Source organism: Natator depressus, chromosome 6 (genome assembly GCF_965152275.1).
Source record: "Natator depressus isolate rNatDep1 chromosome 6, rNatDep2.hap1, whole genome shotgun sequence".
Lineage (NCBI taxonomy): Eukaryota > Metazoa > Chordata > Testudines > Cheloniidae > Natator > Natator depressus.
Window position 1 is genome coordinate 121,514,089 of NC_134239.1, and position 23,922 is coordinate 121,538,010.

A 23,922-nucleotide genomic window follows, 5' to 3' on the forward strand; every position below is an offset into this window, starting at 1 on the left:
GGGCCATTGCATAAACACACACACTGATACCGGTATCTCCATACTGAGAGGTGAAAAAACACTTTTCTTTTACATTTACAGATTTGCCATATTCTTCTTCACTTCTTCCTCACACCCACTGGCTATTGTGGTACCCTCTTGTTGACATACATGCTCCACTCTAAGCCAAACGCACTAGCGATAAAGTTCAAGCGAAACTTCGTGCCACTCTGGAGGAGTGCTGGAGGCACAACCTTGCAATAGAGAAAATGGGCCCTCATGGTTTGAACACGTCTTCTGAGTCAAGCCCAGTCGCTTCAGGTCTCAGAACTTGGAAACTTCAACTAGACCCTGAATGACAGGAGACTATTTATAAAACATTATAAATCAGAAAAATGAAACGTAAGGAAAAAGTGAAAAGCTGAACCTGCATTTGTTTTCTATGACAAAGTTTTGGATTGCCTCCTATGTATTTACCTACCTCTTGATCCACTAATGTGACATCAGGCCTCATCCCCTCACAATAATGAAGGTAACGAAGAGAATTCCCTGGTAGGTCTCCTCTGAGCAAGATTATTGCATCAGGTGGCATGGAGGACAAAAGGTTCCTTGCAAATTTATCGACAACGTAATTGCGGCTTTGGTCACAAATGCTTAACAGAAGAGATCAAAATATAAACATCTTAGAACAGACATTGATGGGGGCTTTAAACAATTTTATTTGATAGGCAGTCAGAAATATAAATAATACCGGTTAGCTATTCAATAGTATTTTTCACCCATAGATCTCAAAGCCTTTTATGACTATCACAATCCGCATATTACAGGGGAAATGAGAGACAAAAGTTGAAGCGACTTGCCCAAGGTCACATAACCATATAACCCATACCAGCGTTTATTAGTTTTAGCTGCAAGTGCCAGTACAATGAAATGTCTGATAGTGTCAATTAAAAACCATTTTTCTCGCTTTAAAAAATACCTCAGAGTATTGAGAATCTCAGCATGGGAATATAAAGTCAGCTGGAGAGGGGCAGATTTACACCAGCTGAGGAGGTGGTTCATTTTAAAACAAACAAACAAACATTAATAGGTAGCTCCAACTCAAAATGTCTGTGGTTTTCCAAACTGCATAGACCCCACACAGTCACAGGCTCTGGGATAGGCTGTTGAATGACTTTAGAGCACAGGCCGAGATGCCTCGGAGGCCAGTAGTAAGTTGGAGGAGCTGCCTATGGGGAAGGAACTCATGAATTCTCCACTTCCCACACTTCACTGCTTCTGGCTCTTGCAATCTTTCTCCTTCAGCATGCAGCCAGCAGAAATTAGTTCATACCCAAGCTGGAGAATCTTTGGCTTGGCCATAGAACAGGGCTCTGGTGAGACCTTAACTCCCCAAAAGTACCCAGAGAGGCAGGCAAGGCATGTGGAAAGCCAGAGTAGAGCAGCGGAAGGTCTAAGTGGCTGTTCTGGCCAACTGAAATGCGTAACCCTCTTATTGAAATAAAATGCAAATATATTGCTTTGTTTGTCTGAAAACAATTTAATTCACCTCCATGTTTTCCTTCTGACGCTCCAGGAGCCCCAGCTCCCTGGTCCAGAGTGGCACCTCTGGTCCCAGAGAAGGAGTAAGGGCAGGCGATGGAGCAGATTATATTCCAGATGGCTCCAGCAGTCAGGTTGGAACACTAGAAGCAGGGGATTTGTTTTCTTGCCATAAAGGGAGATCAAAGCATAGGACAGAGGGGCAGTGTAGAAGGATGGAAAGGGTGATACCAACACAGTTGGAGGGCACTCCCTTGCATGGATCAGAAAGATGGCATCAACAAAACCCGATTATGGAAATAACCTGAGGCCACTTTGGGTGATGGCTCCAGGGACTTGGGTGCTGGGGGGAGGGCCTGCAGGACAGAATGGTGCTTCTCTAGGATGAGTAGGAGGCAAAACAGCACTTGCATGTCAGAAGGTCTTCAAGACACTGCCAAAAAGGCCCTGGACAGCACTGTCTCCAAACCTGTCTCTGGATGTGGCCTTTGACCTGCGACCTTCCTTCCCCAAAGCCAGCAAAGAAAACAGCCCCCAGGCCTTTTACTGCCTTTGTACGCCCTCTGAGTCCATCCAAGGAATCACCCCAATTCCTCCACCCCATTGCCAAAAATTGGCCTTTTAAAGTTTGATAAGCATTTGAGAATTGAGCAGTATGGTTAGGGCCACTACAAATCAGAGATGCATGCGGTAACAGGGCCATGAGGTCCCGTCAAGAAGTATTTCTGGGGTATCTGTTACCTGTAATTGGCATAAATTTGACTAGTAACAAGAGCAGCGGCGGAAAGCCACTCCACGCACTGCAGCACACGGTTGTTCTCGAGCACTGTATTTCCGACGGAGACAAGAGAGGCCAGTCCTAGTCCCGCTAGAACAGCGACCACTGCATTGCTCTGCATCCAAAATCGTTCCACCTACGGCACAAAACACAGCGAGAATGGACCCAGCTGACAGGCATGTCGTTATGATTTATTTGTATGTGGCAAAGCTCATAGTGGGCTCAGCACTTTCCAAGTTCCCAGACAGGATAGTCTCTGCTTGGGGGTGCTCACAGATAAAGGGCAGACAGAGATTAAGGAAGAGGAACAAGAAACAGGGACTTTTTATTTAAATACAAGTCACCTCACTTCAAACATACATTTCTAGACAACAACCTCTTCATATTTCACACATTTTATAAGAAAGTACACTACTTATTTGTATTTCTTACTAAGTTTTATGTGGCACTGTCTAGATCTGCACCCTCTGCTGAAATAAAGATAGATAAGGGTAGCCCACTGAACATGATAGGTGCCTCTTTGTAAAATTAATATAACACAAAACTTACCACACCCATAAAAAGTGGTTTTGTAATATCCAAATTTGCCCTCCAAGCAAAGAATAACGAATAAATGCAGAGCATTCCAGTAAATAGGCATATCATTGATGACTTCTCCTGCTTAGCCCTAAAAGAAACAACATAGCATTCCACTGAAAATGATTAAAAGGAGAACAGAAAAGTAATATTTATCTTGAAAAAACAATATATGTATATTTAAGACAATGAATTGGCCCCTAGATAAACTCAGTCCTGCCATGACTGCAGGGGACTGGACTAGATGACCTCTCGAGATCCCTTCCAGTCCTATGATTCTCTTTTATTACTAAAGATACAAGTTCTCTCTTTTCAAAGTGCACCGCCAATGGAAGGATTCCAGAGCTACACATTAAACACTAAGTTTAATTTAGAAGAATCACTAGGTCATCAGCAACAAGTAAAGTTTGTCTAATTAAGGCACAGCAGCAGCAGATTCTCTGAAAGTGGGCACTGTAATTAAAAATGGTCGGTACTGGCACAGTGCTGAAAAATGTTACTCTAAACTATCATTCAGCCGATAACCAAAGACAGAATAGAGCATATTCACTCTGACTTACTGCATTGCTGTACGTAGCCACGCCACAATCGCAAGGGCTGGGACAGTAAAGGAAAGTTCTGTTTTCATGTGTGTTACCTGCGAACTATGGAGAAATCAATGGTCATTTCATCCCCCCAAATCACAGTTGGCACAAAATGTCGGTGACAGTACGGCGTAAGCACAGTGTCATGGATTCCTGTTGCGCTGTGATACAGCTGTATGAAATTGCAACCAAGATGTTTTGTATTTCAAAAAGTGGAATGAACATCATTTCAGATGACACATCCCACCATCGGGGGACGGAGAGAAAAAGGAGAAACACTGTCGTTTCCTGCCCTTCTCTGATTCGTTTCATTATACAGTGCAGTGCCCATCCATTGGTCTGGGTGCATCTCAAAAGTGCAGGAGAGTGCCTTTAACCTCTCGCACCACCGTCTCCTCACTACAGAGGAAGGCAAATCAGAACAAAGCTCAGTTCCTTATGGCTAGCTGACACCAAAGCTACTCTGGGCTAAGCCTGCTCTAGCTCTCAACTAGCTGCCCTGCTCTTGATGACGGCGACTGGTGAGTGGTGGAATCGTGATTTGCGCACTGTAGTGATGAGCTCTTCTTACCTGGCATGGGTGGGTGCAGCAACCACAGGTTACTGGAGCCCTCAAGCTGAAGTAGCTGCCAGAGAAATAGCTCTCCTACCATTGCAGAGGCTGGTGGTAAAATTACTCCCTTTGCAAGGCACTCCAGCGCCCAGCCTAGATACTTGGACTGCGTGAAGCAAACGGAATTTAGCCCTTCCTGCTCCGGAACAGCACTTTCTGACTTACACAGCATATACCACGTCTGCTCGGCAGCAGGAAAAAATACCAGTGTCCCACTGAGTAGGCATCCACCCACTTCCTTTGGTATTTTTATTTAATAGAGAATTAATGTCAACAGCTGTCATGTGCATTCATCCCAGGGCCAAAGCTGGGCCTAGACACACATGCCAACATGGCCACATACTTTCTAGACATCCCCTGCCCAAGCTATGAAGTCCATAAACTCAGAACTTCAGGAAAGGAATAATTATTACAAAGAATAATTGAGGGAACAGGGATGACCCCACAACTTCGGGGTGCGTTAAAGTTTTTACTCACAGCAACATCTCTCTCATAGTGGATCCTGTCTCCGATTTGGCCTAGACACAAAAGTTAGAAAAAACATATGCTTAGACTGTACACTGTTTGCGATGCTGCCTGTGTTTTCACTGTGTAGGTGCAGAGTGCTTAGTACAATGGGGCCCCAACTGGAGCCTCTGGGCATGACCATAATACAAATAATAGTGATGACCTTATATTTTTGAAGAAAAAACTCTAGTGGAAGCTTTGCTGTGATATAATCTTCCAGCAGTTTACATTCCTTTTGACATCCAGTTATAAATTGTACTGTATTTCATGCATGCAATAAGAACTTTCTTCATTTCAAATACTACAACATTACTGTTTCTTCCACCCTTTCAGAAACATATTATACCCCTTAGCAGAATCTTAACTGCATCCTAGGTCTGCTTTGTGACTATCCTGACAGTCTGTGTCGTACGTGGGTGTTGTCCTGTGTCTTAAAATACACAGAAGCCATTCACAGACAGTAAAAATATCAGTTCAAATGGGAAATTTGTTACTAAATGATTTATTTTCTGGGACTTACACCTCCCCCAATTTGAGATATTTGGGCTGCACTTCTCTTCCTGAATACTGACAGCAGCTTGTGTTTGTCCGTGTGTGCTGAGGGCTTGGCCATGCCCCTTCTTCCCTCCTGCCACCCCGTACAAAGCTGCACAGAAGTCTGGGATTCTTAGCAGCAGAGAAGAGTAAACTCTTCACAATAGCACTTTATTCAATTGTATTAACTACATACATGGACCTGAGATGAGGCTATTGCAGATGTACTAACAGAACCTACCTCGCCTACCGTACGTACAGTCGGGGAGAGAACAGTCCCAAAAAGGAAATCACCACCTAACAGACTTTCCATTCTAGACCCCAATCCCCACCCTCCTAATATGAGATATTCAGGATGTCGTGAGCAGTGAGGAAAAGCTAACAGAAGAAGAAATAAATAGGACAGGAAAAAGATTCTCCTCTTCCCTACAATTAGCAGTATTCATTTTGGCATCTCTGCTTGGAACGATTTCCTGCTGGAGGATGCTGCTGCTGAAGACTGGACATCAAGCCTCTAGTGTTTTATAAAAGGCGTTAGTGGTTGAGTGCGTGGTAGCTTTGTTGGTTTTCTCTGGGGGGATGATGGCCTTCCTGCTCCGGGTGATGCAGTGGAAATGTGCTGAATGGGTTAAATCTCTTTCTAGAACTAATTTCTATGCAGCTGAATATGTATTGATTCAGCACTTGATCCACCCAGCTATGGAGGATTTACATGTTTTCAGACCCATACACTGAAACGGAAAAAAAAAATGAATGAAGATGACATTCTCCTGAAGTGGCTAGTTCTACTTAGATAAATGGTAGCAGCTCCTTTTTCATCTACCAGGCTTTTTCGTTTGAGTGTTGAGACTTTGGGATAAATGAAGGAAGAAAGCTTTCCTGTGAGCTATGGAAGAAAGAGTTTATCTTGGTAAAAAAAATTACACTGGAGCCCGAAGAATGACATCACCCCTTGCGGAATCATGGAATCAAGCAAGGATCTTGCTTTCCAAGAGCAGAGGTTCTAGAGAATCTTTTTGCCAACATGATTATGACGAGCGAGCACATCTTTACGGAGAGAAACCACAGGAAAAAGGATGCTATCAGCTCAAAAGGAGTGTTATCTAGAACTCATAACACTGTGGTCTAGCCCCAGGTCAGGAAAATAGGCCTGACTTTTTGGCTGGATACATGTTATCCTTCAGTAGCCTTGAACTAGCAGGTGACTACCAGACACTTGGACGTGCCTGCAGTTTTCATATTGTGCAGAGCTGAGATGTGGGAGGGTCTTAAGTTCAAATCTAGGCCATCATGTGAGAAACATAAGAAACCCAGAAGAGCTGGAACACTGTTTTGGGGTTTTTTTTTTCCTTTTTTTTTTGTGGAATATGTGTTTTATTTTTTTTTTAAAACACATCATTGTGTTCAGTTTTACACCAGGCTTCCCATTTGGTACTTGCTGTATCAAGTAGTAAGTTACAGATGTCCCACTCGTGGTTTGTTTCAGAATCTAGACAACTATTATAGTTTTATTCATCAGCCTGTTGTACTGTTCCCTTCTCAGAAACATAGATACATCCAAGAATTTTCTGATATCCTTGTTCTTGACTGTTGTGGCCTGCTGGATCAAGGCAGCTATTCCTAACTTGACATAAATAAGAGGATCTTGTTCAGTCTCTTGCCATCTATGAAGGGGTGGGAGGCCTGAAGGAGGCTTCCAGAGTATGTATCACCCTGGGTGAGGATTCTATCTTGGCTAGGCTAAGCTGCCAGATGCAGGTAACCCGTGGTGTAGGAGCAGGCCATGGGGTAAGTTGACCGGGGCTCAATTCCTGGGTATCCAACTTGAGATGGCTTAAAGGGGCCTGATTTTCAGAAGATGGTTGCTGACAGAGTAGATCTGAGGGAAAGCTGAAGAAGCCTCCAAGTCCCTTCTTAAGGTAGCTTTTATCTTCCTACCTGAAAGATCTTTGGTGAATAAACTACCTTTGGCAAGCATTAGAGCCTTTGCCAGAAACGCTGCACCTACGCTGCCCTTCGGGAAGGTTGTAGTGGTATTCTTTATAGCAAGGATGGAGCTTGTACCAAAAAGCTGTGATGAAGCTACTGTGCACATTGGACTTTTCTACACAGAATCTTTGGGTTCTCGGACCCTATGGAGTTTGCCAAATGAGACATTAGTTTCCCACTCTTCTCTATTTACTTTTGTGAAGGAGGCATGAATGCAGGGATGATAACCAACTGCTCTCCTCTTGCTGCCAGAGGCAGAGAACCTGATGCAAGGATGGAAGGGGCCTGGCCAAGCCCCAAAGCTCCATGGACAAGTATGAACTAACTCCTGTATTTGCAGGAAGAGGGGCACAGACAAAATGTTTCAGACTGGGGGAGAGGTCAAGAACCAAAAAACTCCTTTCGTTTTATGAAACATTTATACTAAGAAATACATTAGAAGTATATTCTTTTATAAATAAAATGAATGAATGAAAACTGCTTGTGACACTTTTTAAACAGCTGAAATTTCCCCCACGTTTTACAATTAAAAACCAACACAACTGAAGCTGTGTAATTTGACTTAAGACAGGGTAATTTAAAATTTACTTTTCAACCTTTCTTAACTATTGTTTATTCTTCATGCCAATACACACTGGTAACAGGACTGCAACTGAATGTACTTGTACATTTTCCAATAAATAACTGTACCCCGAATAGCATGAAGGTGGATTAAATTATTTTTCTACTCTCCAAGCCACCTTAGCGATCCCAAGAAACAAGCTCAGGAATAAAGTGCTAGAAGGTTAACATTTTACATCAATTCTCCTAGAGGACACTGACCTAAATGAATGCAAAGGCTTTGCTGCTGCATAACTTCAAGAAGACTTTTCTCTTTTAGAAAATGACCCTATTTACCAGACTGAATGTCCCATATTCTTCCCTGAGAAAGTGGGTCAAAAATCCTTGAAAAGTCGTCTGGTCTCCCCAGGTCCAACGTGCTTGATTTAGGTAGGACGAGGCAGGCAGATAGAGATAAGGCAGCAAACCAGCCAAGAAGCATAAGCCCAACTTCATCAAATGGCCAAAGGACAATTCCTGCACCAAAATGTGTCATATTTCACAACGTTTATTTTAGTTTAATCACACTGGAACTTCAAGAACAGATAAAGAAAAACATCAAATATATTTACACAGAGTTGATCTCTCAATTTATAGTAAGTACCTACAAAATGCTATGTTAAACCTTACAATTTTGTGGATTACTAGGAAACTGCATCAAACTGATCTCCTTTGCATGGCAGGGTGAAAATTTAAGTGAAGCAAATAATATTAGCTAGGACTCATGAGTATCATATGCATTGCATCTTTTACATTTAAATCATGTCATGACATGCATAGATGGCTGAAGCACTGCAAGGCTGAGATAACCCACTTTCCAGTGATTAAGAGTTGGCTGGTATTCCATCTGGCAAAAAAAAAAAAAAAAAAAAAAAAGCTGTTCCCATGTAACCGCTTACATCATCATCAGGAGTCAGTTTTGCCATTTACTTTATCATGATCACACCGGCTAAACTGGGTCGCTCAACTTCAGGGGTGGGATTTTGAAAACGCCTAAGGGAGTTAGGCGTGCAAGACTTTCAAACAGACTGCTGCTCCTAATTTCTTTAAGCACTTCTGAAAATCCCACTCTTGAATATTTCACGCTGCTTTTTTGGGGGGTGGGGGGTCATTCATTACATTTTAGTCAAACAAAAATACTTCCTTTCATATTTGAGTTTATTTGGGAGAGAGAGTGTTTAAAACAACCTTCCACATACTGAAATGTAGTTTAAAAGTTGGTGGCTAAAGTTTCTTAAGACTGAGGTGGAGCAATCTCGGAAGACATTTTACTATATCAAATAACTTGTCAATTATAGGGTTTTCTGTTGCCCGGAACAACAGGATATCTAAAGCATTTCCGAGGTACATTGAATCTGCATGGCAAGCTCCCTACTGGAATTCATGGAGCTTTCTATTCTTCACCCACCTCTGGTTTAAAAAAAGGCTTTGCTTAGGGAATATATGTTGATTATAAAATTAAATTGTCATCATGCCAGTTATGGTGGAAACATTTTGGCAAAAAGGGCTTCACAAAATGTGCTGAATATAGTCAGGTTCTGCATCATTCCTCTAGAAAATGAGCCCCATGGAGCCAGAACATCTTATCCCCAGATCCCATGCATTTCACCCTGGGCTCAGTACACTGCCTTGTCCCAGAGAAGAGCAGCTGTTTTATTGGGTCATGGATACTGATGCAGTCAGGACCTGACCAGTTGACAGCTTTGAAGGTCAGGATCAAGATCTTCAACTGGCAATGGAAGCAAACTGGGAGCCAGTGGAAGGACTGAAGCCACAGCAGTGATGTGCTCACAACATCTGCCTCTTATTGTGCTTTGAGACCTACTGACGAAAAGCGCTATGTAGGAGCTGGGCATTATTTATTATTATTATTGAAGTGGGTCACCACATTTTGTGCAAACCGAAGCATCTGCATTCCATCCATATCCAGCCAGAGGCAATGATTTATAGCAATCCAGTTTGGAAGCGAGAAATGTTTGATCTCTGGCTGGATCCTCACCAAGGAGGAATGCGCAAAGTTTCCTAGCAAGCCGGAGGTGGGAAAACACCACTGATGTTACCTGATTAGCGATACTTAACCATGAGTCTAACAGAATCGTGAGATTTTATACAACTTTGGCAAACAGGGGACTTTGATGGAAGGAGAGGACAGTGTTTCAACTAGTTTTTAAGACAAGCATCACTTTGGTCTTGCCCAGGTTGAGTTTGAGCCAGATGCTTTTCATCTGAAAGCTGATCTTTTGCAGACCTTGTGACATCCTTGAGATGGTGCTGTTTGCATTTGTGGAAAATGAGATATGCAGTATGGTGTTGCTGGTGTATTGTTCACAGCAGAGCCTATGGCACCTCATCCCCCTCTCCAATCAGTTTCAGATAGATGTTGAAGTTGAGTTCTTTTGGAGAGGAATGACTGGAGCCATTTTACTGCTGTGCTGTCTACTCCAGCCATGCCATCTGTGGCTGACAGTGTCAAAAGCTGCAGAGAGGTTGTGCAATACTGAGATGTGAATACCAGGAGAAAGTCAGTACCTGGAGACTAGTCCTGTGGGTTAAAAGGATTTCCATGCCACCGTCAGCCACCAGGAGCTCTGAGTTGTGAGGGCCAGACTGCTCCTACACTTCTCTGATCTCAAGGGAGTACAGTCACCATCAATTTTATCTACTCTTCTGTCTGAGGAAGGTCATTTTACACACAGAATATGCTCATACTTCCACACACTCGGAACTTCCGCCACTCTGCTCATCACAGTACTAACAATGCTCTAGCTACATTGTCGATGGTCAGAAGACAGGGTCCCTGTCCCAAAGAGTTTACAATAGAAATGGACGGCTCTGAGAATACTCATGTGACTGACAGCTTCAAAATCCTTCAAAGACATAATCCTCGGCTGGGATGCCAGCCAGATGGATTGTGACTTTATGTTGTCAGTGGATCGTGATTGACTAGCTTAGGCATATCATGAACTGTTGCCATCCATACACACATACTTCAATATAAAATCAATGTCGGAAGGGAAAGCAGTAAGTGTTCAAACATAAGAATTACAATCTGCCCTTTGAGTATACTAGAAAAATGACACTCTTTAATATTCAACTCAGCAATAGACAAGTTACCTACCTTCCCTTTGAAAAGTTGGAACAGAACCCATAGTACAATGCACAACACATAAAGCACTATGGTGTGCTGATTGCACAAACTAAGCCCACAGCAAAAGGCACCAACTTTCGATATCTGAAAGGAAGAAAGTACTTACAATTATTCTGAAAAATCTGCAAAACATACACACAGTGAAACTGCATCAATGCTATGCGGGGTATTCTTACAATGGAAAGGCAGCTACCTTGTGTGTAATGTTCAATAAACATTTACAAAGAAAATATCACGTATGTCTAGATAGAGGTAAGCTAATTATTTTACTGGAAATCTATAAGAACTATTTCAGACTCCGTTTTTTTAAAATGGTCATATCTTGATATCTATATAGGTAGACAGCATACGCAGATATGTGATGGTAGTATTTATGTCATACCATGTACATGATGGTAGTATCTATATGATAAATTGCAGAGCCAGAGTGATAAGCTGCCAATCCATGTGGTTAACTGCATGTATCATGGACCTTTGATCACCTTACCTACCCGCTGTCTACTGGGAGTGCTTCTACCATCCCCAATCTCTCAGCAGCTTCTAACAACCTGCCTTCTTTCCCCCAAACATGCAGTTTCCCCTAAAATTACATTGGTCTGAGGCGCAGCATAAATAATATTCAGTCCTGCACTAGTGACAGGTGTGGGGTCCAATATCTCACAACCCATGAGGGCTAGAAAGGGAACTTTACACTGCTGGAAAAGGGAGATTGCTCGTAGTACTGAATATTCCCCAGCAATCAGACTCTAAAATCATGATTTTACTACAGACAGAGAAACTACTTGAAGTCGTTTCAGTGGTTTTAAAGATTTATTGGTGATGATTTTTTTCTCTCCCTCTCAGGCATGCACAGCTGGCATCAGAGTTTAAATTTAAGCACCTTTGCTTCATGAGCTAAGAGAATTCAAGACAGTACCAATAAAATGCATTAAAACATTTCTAAAATAGTTTTTCTATTAAAAAAATAGCACATCCAACACATACAGCTTAGACCCAAGATTTTAGTGGGGTTGCTTACGCCTACACGACTTTGTTACGTGGCCACCCCAAGCTCCTGCTGATAAAAGACCTTCTCCCATGCCAGAACATCACGTGTTCTACATGCCCCCAAACATGCCCCGCTAAAATCAATGGCAAAACACTTGAGAGTTTCAGCAGCAGCCTCATATGAGCATTGGGTCACCACCTTTAATCTTTGCGCCATGAACCACAAACATTCCTGTTATTTGAATATATATATATATATATATATATAGGCATCTGCCCTATATCATCTGCCCTATATCATCTGCCCTTCCGCACTCCTCTGACGGGTCAGGCGCTGTCGTCTCTTGCTGCTCAGGCACTTTTAACATTGAAAATGGAACCATGGCATGGCTTTCTTTGATAGTCCGTTAAAATGGAAGAGATGCACAATGCGAATGTTTGCCTTCACTGAGTGATGAAATAATATCAGCACGGATGTGAGTTTCTGTCAATAGTCTGGCATTTTACTTTGAATATGATTTCCACCTTTAACAAAGGATTTTTTTTTTCATCATTGCAATACTAATACATCTGACATTTTCAAACCTGCTTAACAGGTTTGGACACCCAGACCATGTTTTTCAGAAGTCACTACTGATTTTGGGTGATGAGCTTGAGGTGTCAAATGGGTGGGCCTGATTCCCAGGAAGTGCTGAGTACCTGCCTTCTAAATAGTAACCCCCTTTCCGGTGTACATAGTAGGATACCCCAAAAGTTGAGGCCACCAAAACCATTAGTCACTTTTGAAAGGGCACATCCATTGCATTAGAAAGGTAAGAAACTACTGATATTAAAATATGAGTTGTGTGCTTTTATTCGTAGAACAAAAAAACGTTCATTATTAACTTTTTTTATTTTGCATTTTTATCCAAAGCACTTTACAATAGTTAGCTAACGGTACAAACAACATTTGGAAAGATCATTAAGTGGTCCGCTGAGACCCTCAGCAATTTTCAAGAGGCCTGTGGGGAAAAAAAGTTTGAGAACCACTGCGTTCGGCAGCTCTGAAAATGTCAAATGACATCTTTGCGGAATTTAGCAGTCAGCGATCCAGAAATGGTAGTAACCAATAAAACAATTGCTCTTCGTGATGTTTAATGCCAAATAAAAAAGCCCTCATCTGCCGCGAACCAGAGAACATGTATGGTTTGAAGACCCATTACAGCAGCACAGAATTAGTCTGAACTTCAAAAATTCTGGGCTACTTTTATTAAAAAAAAATGTATTCAGAGAATTTACAGTGGTCATAAAAAGAGAGCTTATAAAAGAAGAATAGATGTGATGTCCCCATGCTTAGGGAGAGTGGAGAGAAACACTATCCATTTTTAAAAATTGCTTGAATGTACCATTTTTATGAAGTATGTAATGTGAAATTTATGGGCGAGATTTTCAAAGCTCTAGGGCTGATCAAAATTTCCCATCCAGACTTTCAATAGAACATTGGGTTTTCAACTAAACAAGGATTTTTGTGGTTAGTTCCTGGTCTCCATCCAAAATACAGTCTTTTAACTGAAAAATAAGAGCCTGAAAACCAAAAACTTTTCAGTGTTTTGACAAAAAGTTGCACTTTTCTGCAGAAAATTTCAATGAAAGCCATTTTTTTCTTTCATCATAATTTTCCACCCCACCTCCTGAACAGCACTCAATGACGCCAACTTAGACCCTTAGTAAGCGGCCGTATTTTTAGGAGCTTGGCACCTACCTGGTGTGGCCAGAGTCTCAGAAGTGCTCAGCACCCAGTCCTCCCATTCAGAACAATAAACGCTTAGCACTTTTGAAGATCCGGCCCTTAATTTTTAAACCAACCAAAATAATTAAAAACAAACAAGCCACACACACGACAAATACATTTAAAATCAATATTCACTTTGATCCAAACAGGTTACCTTTGATCTCTCCTTCGCAGTGGCTGCCTCCTCAAAATGTACAGTGAGCGCCATCAGCAGCCCCACAAACAGATTGTTTAAGCTAAAAACCTCTGCTGTTATGGACCACTGCCATGTTAGACGAGAAAATGAAAACACCCCCGCAGCAAGGATTCCTCCAGCATATGAGCCAGAAAGCCTGCAAACACAGATAACATGAAATCTTCTTTTCCAACAAAAAGAGCCTACTTCATTGTCCTTTTTTTTAAACATACTGTAGCAGCAGAAATTATGACTGGCATCCAGCACCCTTCCAAAACATTATATGGTTAATATGTCGCTTATAATAATTTCCTTGCACAAGATTTCACTTAAGAAGGCCAGTTATTAACCATACTGTACACTATGCAAGGTAGTGAATGCACTTCCCTCAATGACCAATGGCTAGCATGCCACACACATGCTTTCAAGCACAGAGGGTAACTTCTAGTATTCGAGTCAGTTTGGAAACCTTGATGAGAGATGACATAGTGGATCATGGCACACCAAGCCAGAGAGTCATGCTTTCAACCAGATACTCTTAGCTGGCAGATTTTTGAGCGACGGTGCAGTCTTAAATTCATCAAGACGCTGGATAAAAAATAGATTATAGATATTCATGACAGTGGGCATTATAACGCTTTCCTATGGGGGAGCTTTTAGTTTCGTAGGGCGGGGGTGGGAAATGGAACACTGAGGGCGCTAAGAAGGAAAAGTGTACTTTGGAGCTGGGAGTGTGGCCAGGAAAAAGAGGAAACAAGCGCGAATCACAATGAGGAAGCAAACACAAACAACACACGAAGCACCCAGCATTTGGACGTTTCCAACCTTTTCTGTCAAACCAAGATCCCACGACAGTAATCACTGCCTTTCTGACTTCCAGACTGGATTACTGCACGCACTTCCCATGAAGCTACATTCCAAGACCACTTGGATGCTACAGCTGGTGCAGAAGGCCCATTAGATGGTATTTAGCCCCAAGAAACATACTCCGTCAATTCTTCAACAAGTACCCTGGCTTCCTCTCCATTCCTGGGCCAGTTCGTTATTTAATTTGATCTATAAAATCCTGAACTATTCAGAATTTGGCTATCTGGGAGACCTGGCCTCTCACTGAGTCATCATGAAAGTGTTGTCGGGTGACGCACTCAAGCTAACAGTCCCTAAGATTTACGGGGTGGCAGCAGGGCATTCTCAGGAGAAGACTCTTGTCCCAGAAATTCACTTTCCGAGCTGGTGTGACTAAGCCAGAGTTTATTGCCTTTCAGAGCATAGTGTAATGCTCATCTCGTTGCCCAGGATTCTGTCAGAGAGGACGGCTGTTAATTTATTTGGGGGATTGTCATCTCTCTACCACTCCCACTTATATTTTGTTTTTTAAACTCTCTGCATGTCCCTTGAGATGGAGACTTGGAACATTTGATAAGTTAACAAAAGAAAGAGATTTCACCAAGCTGTACATTGTTGTTAAAGGTCTACTGTAGCCTCTGATACTGACATGGCTTGAATCAAGTAATTGGTTATTCAACCTCAATTGTTTCGGTTGTTAATGACTGCGAAATGCATCGACACAATGTTTGCTTCCTAAATATTTATTTTAAAATAGTAACATTGAGATGAGTGGGGGGCACCCCCTCTCCATTCCCTCACTGATATAAAAGAGAGGGAGCAGCTGGCAGAACATTCTCTACACAGGCTTCTTTCCTCTGAGATGCTCTCCCTCCCCTGGTCTGAAGCAGCCCAAACCCATTAACCTTAGCGAACGCTGCAAAGCCAAAGGATTTGAGCAGGCTCAGACAGTTGGGGTGGAAGCTTTAAGCCACAATGGACCAATAAAAGATGGGAGGCAGTGTGGTCTAATGACTAGAGCGCTGCACAGGGACTCAGGAGACCTGGGCTCTACTCTTGACTCTGCCACTGGTTTTGGTGGCTGACCTTGGGCAAGTCACATCACCCCACCCCACCTGTGCCTCAGTTTCCCCATCAGAAAAATGGGGATAACGATAGTCACCTCCTGTGTAAAGTGCTTTCAGTCCCATGGATAAAAAGTGCCATAAGAGCTTGGTATTATCATCTACTCACTGCTGATTGGTTGGAGGGGGGGGGGAAAGAGAAGCACTGTTGTTGCTTTGACTTACTGTGTAACTCTTTTATTGGGTTTTAAATAAACAAGGGCCCTCACAGCTCCTTCCTTCAGCATGGAATCCGAAATCGAAACACAGAAAAGTCCAGATCTGTTTCATTTAACAATTGCCCCCTTCTCTCCCAGACCACAAGACTCCACAGTTAAACAAACTTGAAAAAAATCCAGATTTTGTCCCAAAATAGATTTCATCATAAAATGTGCTCCTGAAGGGGACATCTCCCCTCCCTGAGAGAAGATACTTCCATGAACGTATCCAGTAAATTGATTCCTGAAATTGGTAGGGAAATAAAATCAGACACTACCATAATTTCGATTTGCAGGAATAGTACAACAAGGCCTTGATCCTGAACCATTGCAATCAACAGGAGCTCTCCTGCTGCTTTCAATGGATCAGGCTTGAAATGTCTGCAATCGGAACAACTGGTAACATTTAGTGGGAAGGGGAGAGAGCTGGCTCAAAGGGACGATGCAAACTGAATTCAAATCCTTGCTTTGCTCACAGGGGAATGTGAATTTGATCTGACCCAATATCCCCATCACAACATTACCATGCAATCTGGCATGGCCGCTGAGAGAGGCAGAGAACAGGAATGGCAGCAGGTTGTTTTACACCACAGGACTGAGAAACACTTGCACAACTGGTTGAAGCTTGCATAATCCTGCTGGCATTGTGCTGGGCTCCTGACAATTAGATCAAACTTCACTGATAGTATTTGCGCTCCTGAAGATTTTACATGCTACCTAATCAATGCAAAGTATTTACTGTAAGTGCCAAATGCAGGGCTTTTTTTGTTTAATACTCAAAATCATTTAAGGGCCAACCTAGTAACACTTTTACTGTGAGGATCACAGCTGCACCGCAGAGCCCCAGTCATGGGCCATGCTTACAACCTCAACACTACAAATTTGGGCATCAAGCTTCAAAGGGGATATTCTAAAACAGTGGCTCTAAACCTTTCCAGACTACTGTATCCCTTTCAGCAGTCTGATTTGTCCTGTGTACCCCAAGTTTCACCTGACTTAGAAACCACTTGCCTACAAAATCAGACATAAAAATACAAGTGTCACCGCACACTATTACTGAAAAATTGCTGACTTTCTCATTTTGACCACATAATAATAAAATAAATGGGAATATAAATATTGCACTTACATTTCAGTGTGTAATATACAGAGCAATATAAACAAGTCATTGTCTGTATGAAATGTTAGTTTGTACTGACTTCGCTAGTGCTTTTTATGTATCCTGTTGTAAAACTAGGCAAATATCCAGATGAGTTGATGTATCCCCCGGAAGATCTCTGTGTACCCCTAGGGTACACATAGCCCTGGTTGAGAATCTCTGATCTAAAACATAAAAATAAGATTTTAAAATCCCACCTTGATCGTGGTTTTTTAAACTAAACTCAGATTGTGACTATGGAGGGTTATACATGCCTCGGGAAGAGAGATGCAGAGCCCGTAAGCAGGCTCTTTCTGGGCTGTAGAAGCTAACGGGAATGGAAATCACAAAGTCCTGAAATAACCCTGATGGCTAGCTAAATGCACTCACCCATTCATAACCCCATTGTGCAAGGTCACCCTGTCACAACTGACAAATGTGGGCACAGCAATCACGCCTCCTTGGAGTGGATGCACGCTCAACCTGGCTCCTTCCATAGGCATTTTGGAACTGCATTTCACCACCTCTGCAGTGCAGGAACGTTTTTATCACATTAGGCTGAGACTGTCAGAGGCCTGAGGGAGTCAGGCTCCCAAATCCCAGTGAAAGTCCGTGGAGATGGAGGCTTAACACTGGCCCTTTTGAAAATTACAGGTTTAAAATATTATAACGCTCAGCTCTGATATAGCACTTTTTATCTAGATCTCACAGCACTTCATGAAGGAAGGTCGGTATCACTATAACCATTTCAGTGATGGGAAACAGCAATAGTAGCTGCTGAACTTCCTATGTGCAAGACACTTCTAAATATGTTCCCACGCAGATCAAAGATGTTCTTGAAGAAAAAGAAAGGTGAATCCATATTAACTAGAAAATAAGTAGATGAATGTGAACACATTTACTTATTGTCTTCCTGGCCACAGAAAATTCAGTGTAGATTTCAAGATGGGTTGGTTGGACCTGGCCATACAGTTTGTTGCATACGGTGTTTGTTCGGGTCCTTTGATTGGCTGAGTCTATCTCACGTAGCCAGGAGGTGCAGCACAAGCTATCTGAACTGTTTATTTGATGCTGACAGCTATGTCTTTCTATAAAATTCTCATATACATACCCAGGCCTGTACTACTGTGGAACAGTGCCCAGGCCAGTCACTGTGGTAACTATTTTTTTACTTGTCTCTTACAAACTAGGAAGAAAATATCTATTCTGAATATGTAGAAAAGTCCCCTGTGCACAATAGTTGAATCTCAAGGGAAGATATGTATTTTAGGGCAAATGCCATCACACCTACAAGACTAACTACTGCACCCTTACCTAAATCACCAAAGTAGTGAAAGCAATTTTAAGGTGAGGTTCCGACTCTGAAAAATAACTCCTTAAACATGGCACTATGGGTTTCCATATCAGGTGTGCTCTGTTTCTACTTGCCATCCATGCAAACTCGATATGAGTTCCCCTCTTGGGCAAGTTCAGGTTCTGCAGGCCAAATTCTGCTTTCAGGGACACCTAGGTAACTGCACTCTCTTCAGACTATGCACCAGGTAACACCTGTGTAATTCCACTGATTTCAAGTGGTTTGCACAAGCGTAACTGACTGTTGCTTTGTAAACGATCCCGTTGATAATGCACTAGAAAGAGTCTAGAAAAACTGATTTTTGTCACTGAAGTAGGCAGACATGACCTGATACACACAGAGAACTGATCTGTTCAGCAGAAAAGGAGTTTTCTCACATCTTTTGTCTGTCTTGCCCATTTGGGTCCCAGTCCTGCAATGAGGTCCATGTGGGTACACCCTTGCAGAGCTCTATTGATGTCAATGGAGTTCCACACAGGGGCAGAGGGTCTGCCCACTGTGAGATCTATGCACGATCAGGGTCTTCAGTAGTCAGCTGCTATGTGTGTAGAAGCACCCAGCACCATGGGGACCTGTTTGGGGCCTCTAGACACTATTATAATACAAAATACAATAAATGATAACAACAACAACAGAAAGGTGCCATTTTACATAATTACTTTTTACAGTGGAACAGCAATTTAAAATCCTTAACAGATAAAATGCAATTCTCTTAGTACTCACAGTAATTAATAATTAAGGTATTCTACCACCAATAATGTAATACAATTGCAGGAGTCCTTTGACAGACACACAGACATGGTACTAAACGAAGTTGAACTCTTCTCTATGAACTTTGACTGTGCAATTCTGATAGACCCATCTGGAAGCACTGACTCACTGGATGTCATCACATGGACAATGGGCAGAAACACCTGGCAAAGGTTTCGGCCCTGAGGACTCCCTGATTTTGCTTTCCTCCCCAAAAACTCAAGTGATGTGGCAGTCAGAGTGGAAGAGGAATGATAAGGGGGAACATTACAGAAATTAAACAAACCAAAGGTAGCGCCTACTCCTCAACCAACCTCCCCGCAACCCAATGGGGTTGAAAAAGTTGTAAGAGCAGGAGGTTGTGATCCAGCAACATTGTTAAACAGTGTCTCTACGTACTCTTGGCTGGATCTTTCTAAAATTCTCATTTCTTTCTCGCTCCAAAGAAATAGCCTTCTAAACCACTATGGAATCTTTTCTGAGAATTCAAGCCATAAGATAACCCTGTGCTATACACTTCTGAATGTAAAACAAAGACTGAAACAAATTTCCCACCATATTTATTTACTAATTTATTCTCATTTTATAAGCAATAGGTCCTTCCTTGGAAGAAACTTCAATGCTGTGTTAAAACCTACATGAGATTAAACAACTCCCCATTTCCAGGTAGACAAAAAAATCTAAAACTTTATTCTAGTTTATGGAATAAGACTTAGGCAGTGGCTGTTAAACCCAAATGTTAGAGGCTTATCCTAGATTGTGAAGGGTGGAGCAGGATACTGTCCTTTTTTCCCCTTATATGAACAGCACCAAACACAACAGGGCCTTGACCTTTGATTGGGGTCCCTAGCTTTTACTGCAATAAAAACAAAAACAGCTTTTACTTTCTATTCTAAAGTTCATGATTCCTCATTTAGAATAGATTTGATTTTTCCAAAAGCTGAAACAAGCCTTAACATGCTTAGCAGCTTCTAGGATGGATACAATTCTTAGTTCAGAACATGCCTCAGTATACACATAGTTAGAAACACAGGATAGCAAAGACCAGGGTAAGGATTCCCATCTGAGTCACTAAGCATTAGTGTCCAATGTATCAGCAATACTTTGAAATAAGTGATACCGAAGCAAACCCCATAGGGATTTTATGGGAGGCAATGAAGACTTGATTTTCAAAAGGGATGAGCACCTAACAGCTCCCCAGCCAATCAGCTAGAGACAGACTTGGGAGAGCAAGACTGCTGGAGATAGATGTTTACAGCATCACACTTGACAAATTCCCTGCCATCGATGCACCTAGGTCCCTCCTGTTCTCCCCTTGTGGCACACAATAGTTTAGTCTCCTCAGGGCTCTAACACTTGGTTTAATTCTGGTTGTTGGTCTGGGTACAGGGGTGGCTGGGTGGTGTTTAGAGGCCTGTGATATACAGCAGGCCAAACTAGATGATCTGATGGTTCCTTCTGGCCTGAAACTCTATGACTAATGAATGCAAAGTAGCACAGACAGAACAGACAGACCCAGGAGATGTGCGTTTAAGTGGCTCTCTATAAGAAATGTTCCTTGCCTACCTCCCTAGATTTATTAGCCTTTTCTCTCCTATTTACCTCTTTCGTTTTTCCTTTCAACCACAAAGGAGCAAGGGCATGCACCTGCAACTCGCCTCCATAGAGCCAGGAAGGGCTGGGGAAATAAGGAGAGAGAGTGGAACCTAAAGGCTTCAAAGCCAAAACTTTTGCCACCACATAACTGCAGCATCTTCCTGTCTGACATTGGCCGCTAATGACCCAAAGGAGTGTATCATGTGTAAGTTCCCTCATTCTAACAGATGCAAGCTGAAGGCCTGAATATATTAACAGCAGACAATGAGCTTCTCTCCTCAATTAAAATATTTGGACCATCATTCTTTTAATCACCACCTTTCTCTTCAGTGCTTCTTTTTTAAAAAAAGTTTATATTCTTTTCCCAATGATTAGTAAAAATGGAAGCAACTCAAAAGTGCTCACGCTTATTTTAACTACGTTATGTATTTCAATAATAAAATATAAGTACTTTAAAAGCAAATAAAAGTGAAATACGAGTTTGGAAATTCTTTTCTTTTCGCAATAATAGCGATTATACAAAACCAGCTCTTCTGTTTGAGTGTCTGCTACATGCATCTTCTAACCACATTTACTTTCTGAAAAAAAGCAAGTTTCTACAGCTCTTAGCACTGAATAGCCAAAACAGATACTATAGGGAATACTATATTAGACAGCATTCTTCCTTGAGTATCTTCAGTTGAATTGCCACTTAAGTTCTGACCGCAGAATCTATTGCTCAGGAAGAAGTAAAAGGCAGAAAGAACACAGCTTGAGTTTCACATTCCAGGTTGAATCTTCAGGGCTGACAATCAGAAAAAAATATCTTTTGACATATAAATAACACAAATGAAAGAGAAGCACAATGACACTTTTGTAGTCACTTTAACTATAATCACAGGTTTTAAAATGAAAAGTTTTCCATAACATAACTTAGCATTGAAAAAAAAAATAATTACCATAAATTAGAGAAATAAGAAATTAAAATTTAGTCTGAGTGATCTGTCATCAGAATTTGTTATTGTTATTCAGTGGGGCTTGTGGGGGGTGTTGTGGCAGTGGTGGTGGTTGTTTTTAGTTTTTGTTTTGTTTTCTTGATTGTCCACATTAAATACCCTTAAACTTGTCCAACCCACAGAACAATTTTCAGCCAGGTCAACAATATAAAGGATCACCAAAAGAGACTCTATGGTACTGAATTCCTTCCCCCCTTCCTGATGCAATGCTTGATTCAGCAAGGGCAAAGGAAGAACCACTTCAAGCTGGCAGAGCACACTGCCAGCAGCAAAGGTTAACAACGCAAAAGAGATGAACCAACTCTTACAGAGTTTCCTCACTGCCCTCCACATACCCTCTACTTCTTTATCTTGTAAGGCTGCTGGTCATTGGAGGGGTGGAAAGGACTTCTTTGTATTCAATCAAGAACCTCAGAGCCCCAACCATTTTTGTTATTTTTGTTGAGGGCAGCACTAGTATAATGGTGATAGACAGATGGGACTGGACAATGAACTCCTCTATTTAGAACAGGTAAAAATAAGGGCGGTGGCATTGTAAGTTTCTCAGCATTGCGCTAACATGTCTCGTCTCCAGAGATGAGCAGGTAGTTTAATCCCGACACGAATTCAAACCTTAGCATCTGCTGACACTGCCAATAAAAACACTGTGATGGTGGTTTTCAACCTGTGACACATTAACGTCAGCCACTGCCTCAGAGAGTAAATCATAATGTAGGACCTAAGGGACAGATTAATGTCCTCAATATGCACAAGAGACACCCACTGACAGCACTAGGAACTCCGGGTTGGATCCTGGCCCCAGTGAATGAGAGTTTTGTCAGCAGGGTCAGGATTTCACCTTCCGTGCACCAATCAAGGGAAATTCAGTTCCTAAAACAGCACTCAACTCAGGTTATTTCCATTATTGGCCATCAAAAGGAAAAGTACAGCTATTTTAAAAGCAGATACACAAACCCTAATGGACAGCGTATGCCCAAAAGGCATTGCCCCACTTGAGACAACAGCTTATGACATGAAGAGTGATAAGAGAGGAGTCTTACACACAGCATCCCCAACCTCCTTGTGTCCATGTAACTAACTGGTGCTTAAAGCCAGTTAACCTGTCCTCTGCCTGCTGGGCTACTCCATGCAAAATGTTGTAAAATACACAGCTAATAGCTTTGAGTTGCAATAATGGAAAACAGTTGGGTAAACTCAATGGTTGGTCCTACTCCAACTTAAAAATGGCCAGACCAAGCTCAACATTTGTAATAAAAAAGACAAGACACCCTGGGACTAGAGCATTTTATTCCAATTTCTTAGAATCTAAAGTCGTCAGGGCAGAGAGCAGGTCTTTGGAGGTGTTTGTACAATGGGGGTCAGATATTATGGTGGAGGCAATTGTGTACTGAAGTGACAGGGGCAATATAAATTCCTAGATTAGGGGTTTGCAAACTTTTCCATAACGGAACCTATCAACCAAACCCTCATCCCTATCTAACAATATTTGACGGGCAGGGTGGTTATGGTAGAACGCCCATGACCTAGATAGGTGGGAAGTATCTTCTAGCTGCTACTGCAACATGAATATTCAACAAGAACTTTCAGCCTGAAATGAATGTTTTTAATGCAGGTATGTCTACATACCATGGAAGACAAGCCTTTATTATGCAAATCTTAACAGAGAATTAGTTTTAGTTATGTCAATGGGCTTTATTGTACTATTCGTAGAGAGAGGACGAGACAAACCGCTACTACCATAGGCCCTGATCCTGCAATTGCATTGTCACTGGGACTCTGCATGGGCAGAATGATCTGCCTGCATGGATCTGATCACAGGATTGTGGCCTGAGGGGCCCGATCTCGCAGACTTTTGTAATCAGTAGTAAATGGTTGCAGATCAGGCCTACAGGTAAGGACTAGTTTGCACTAAACTTTTCATATCCCAAGGACTTTAATTCAGAAAAAGTCTTTGAAGTATATAATTATTAACACAAAAATACCCTGTTTATTACAGCTATAAACTTTCAAAGAAGTAAGGCAGATGAATGCTTAAAATCAATGGCTTGACACAAACTATACTGAAGCAACTTAATGAGCGGCATTAACCAAAACAGTACAATACTCTGCACATATGCTGAACTTCATAAAGAAAAATAT

At 41.9% G+C, this 23,922-nt stretch overlaps 1 protein-coding gene across 2 annotated transcripts in view; it reads right to left on the reverse strand.

Moving 5' to 3' along the window:
* TMEM260 (transmembrane protein 260) overlaps nucleotides 1–23,922 on the reverse strand; it is a 48,766-nt gene that overhangs the window by 8,207 nt on the left and 16,637 nt on the right. For both annotated transcript variants that reach the window (XM_074956456.1, XM_074956458.1), the window contains exons 4-11: nucleotides 13,763–13,940; nucleotides 10,821–10,934; nucleotides 8,000–8,179; nucleotides 4,550–4,590; nucleotides 3,436–3,519; nucleotides 2,849–2,966; nucleotides 2,263–2,435; nucleotides 461–632 (exon numbers count right to left, since the gene is read on the reverse strand). In XM_074956456.1, coding sequence (XP_074812557.1) covers nucleotides 461–632; nucleotides 2,263–2,435; nucleotides 2,849–2,966; nucleotides 3,436–3,519; nucleotides 4,550–4,590; nucleotides 8,000–8,179; nucleotides 10,821–10,934; nucleotides 13,763–13,940 — 1,060 coding nt within the window. The remainder of the gene's footprint in view (nucleotides 1–460; nucleotides 633–2,262; nucleotides 2,436–2,848; nucleotides 2,967–3,435; nucleotides 3,520–4,549; nucleotides 4,591–7,999; nucleotides 8,180–10,820; nucleotides 10,935–13,762; nucleotides 13,941–23,922) is intronic.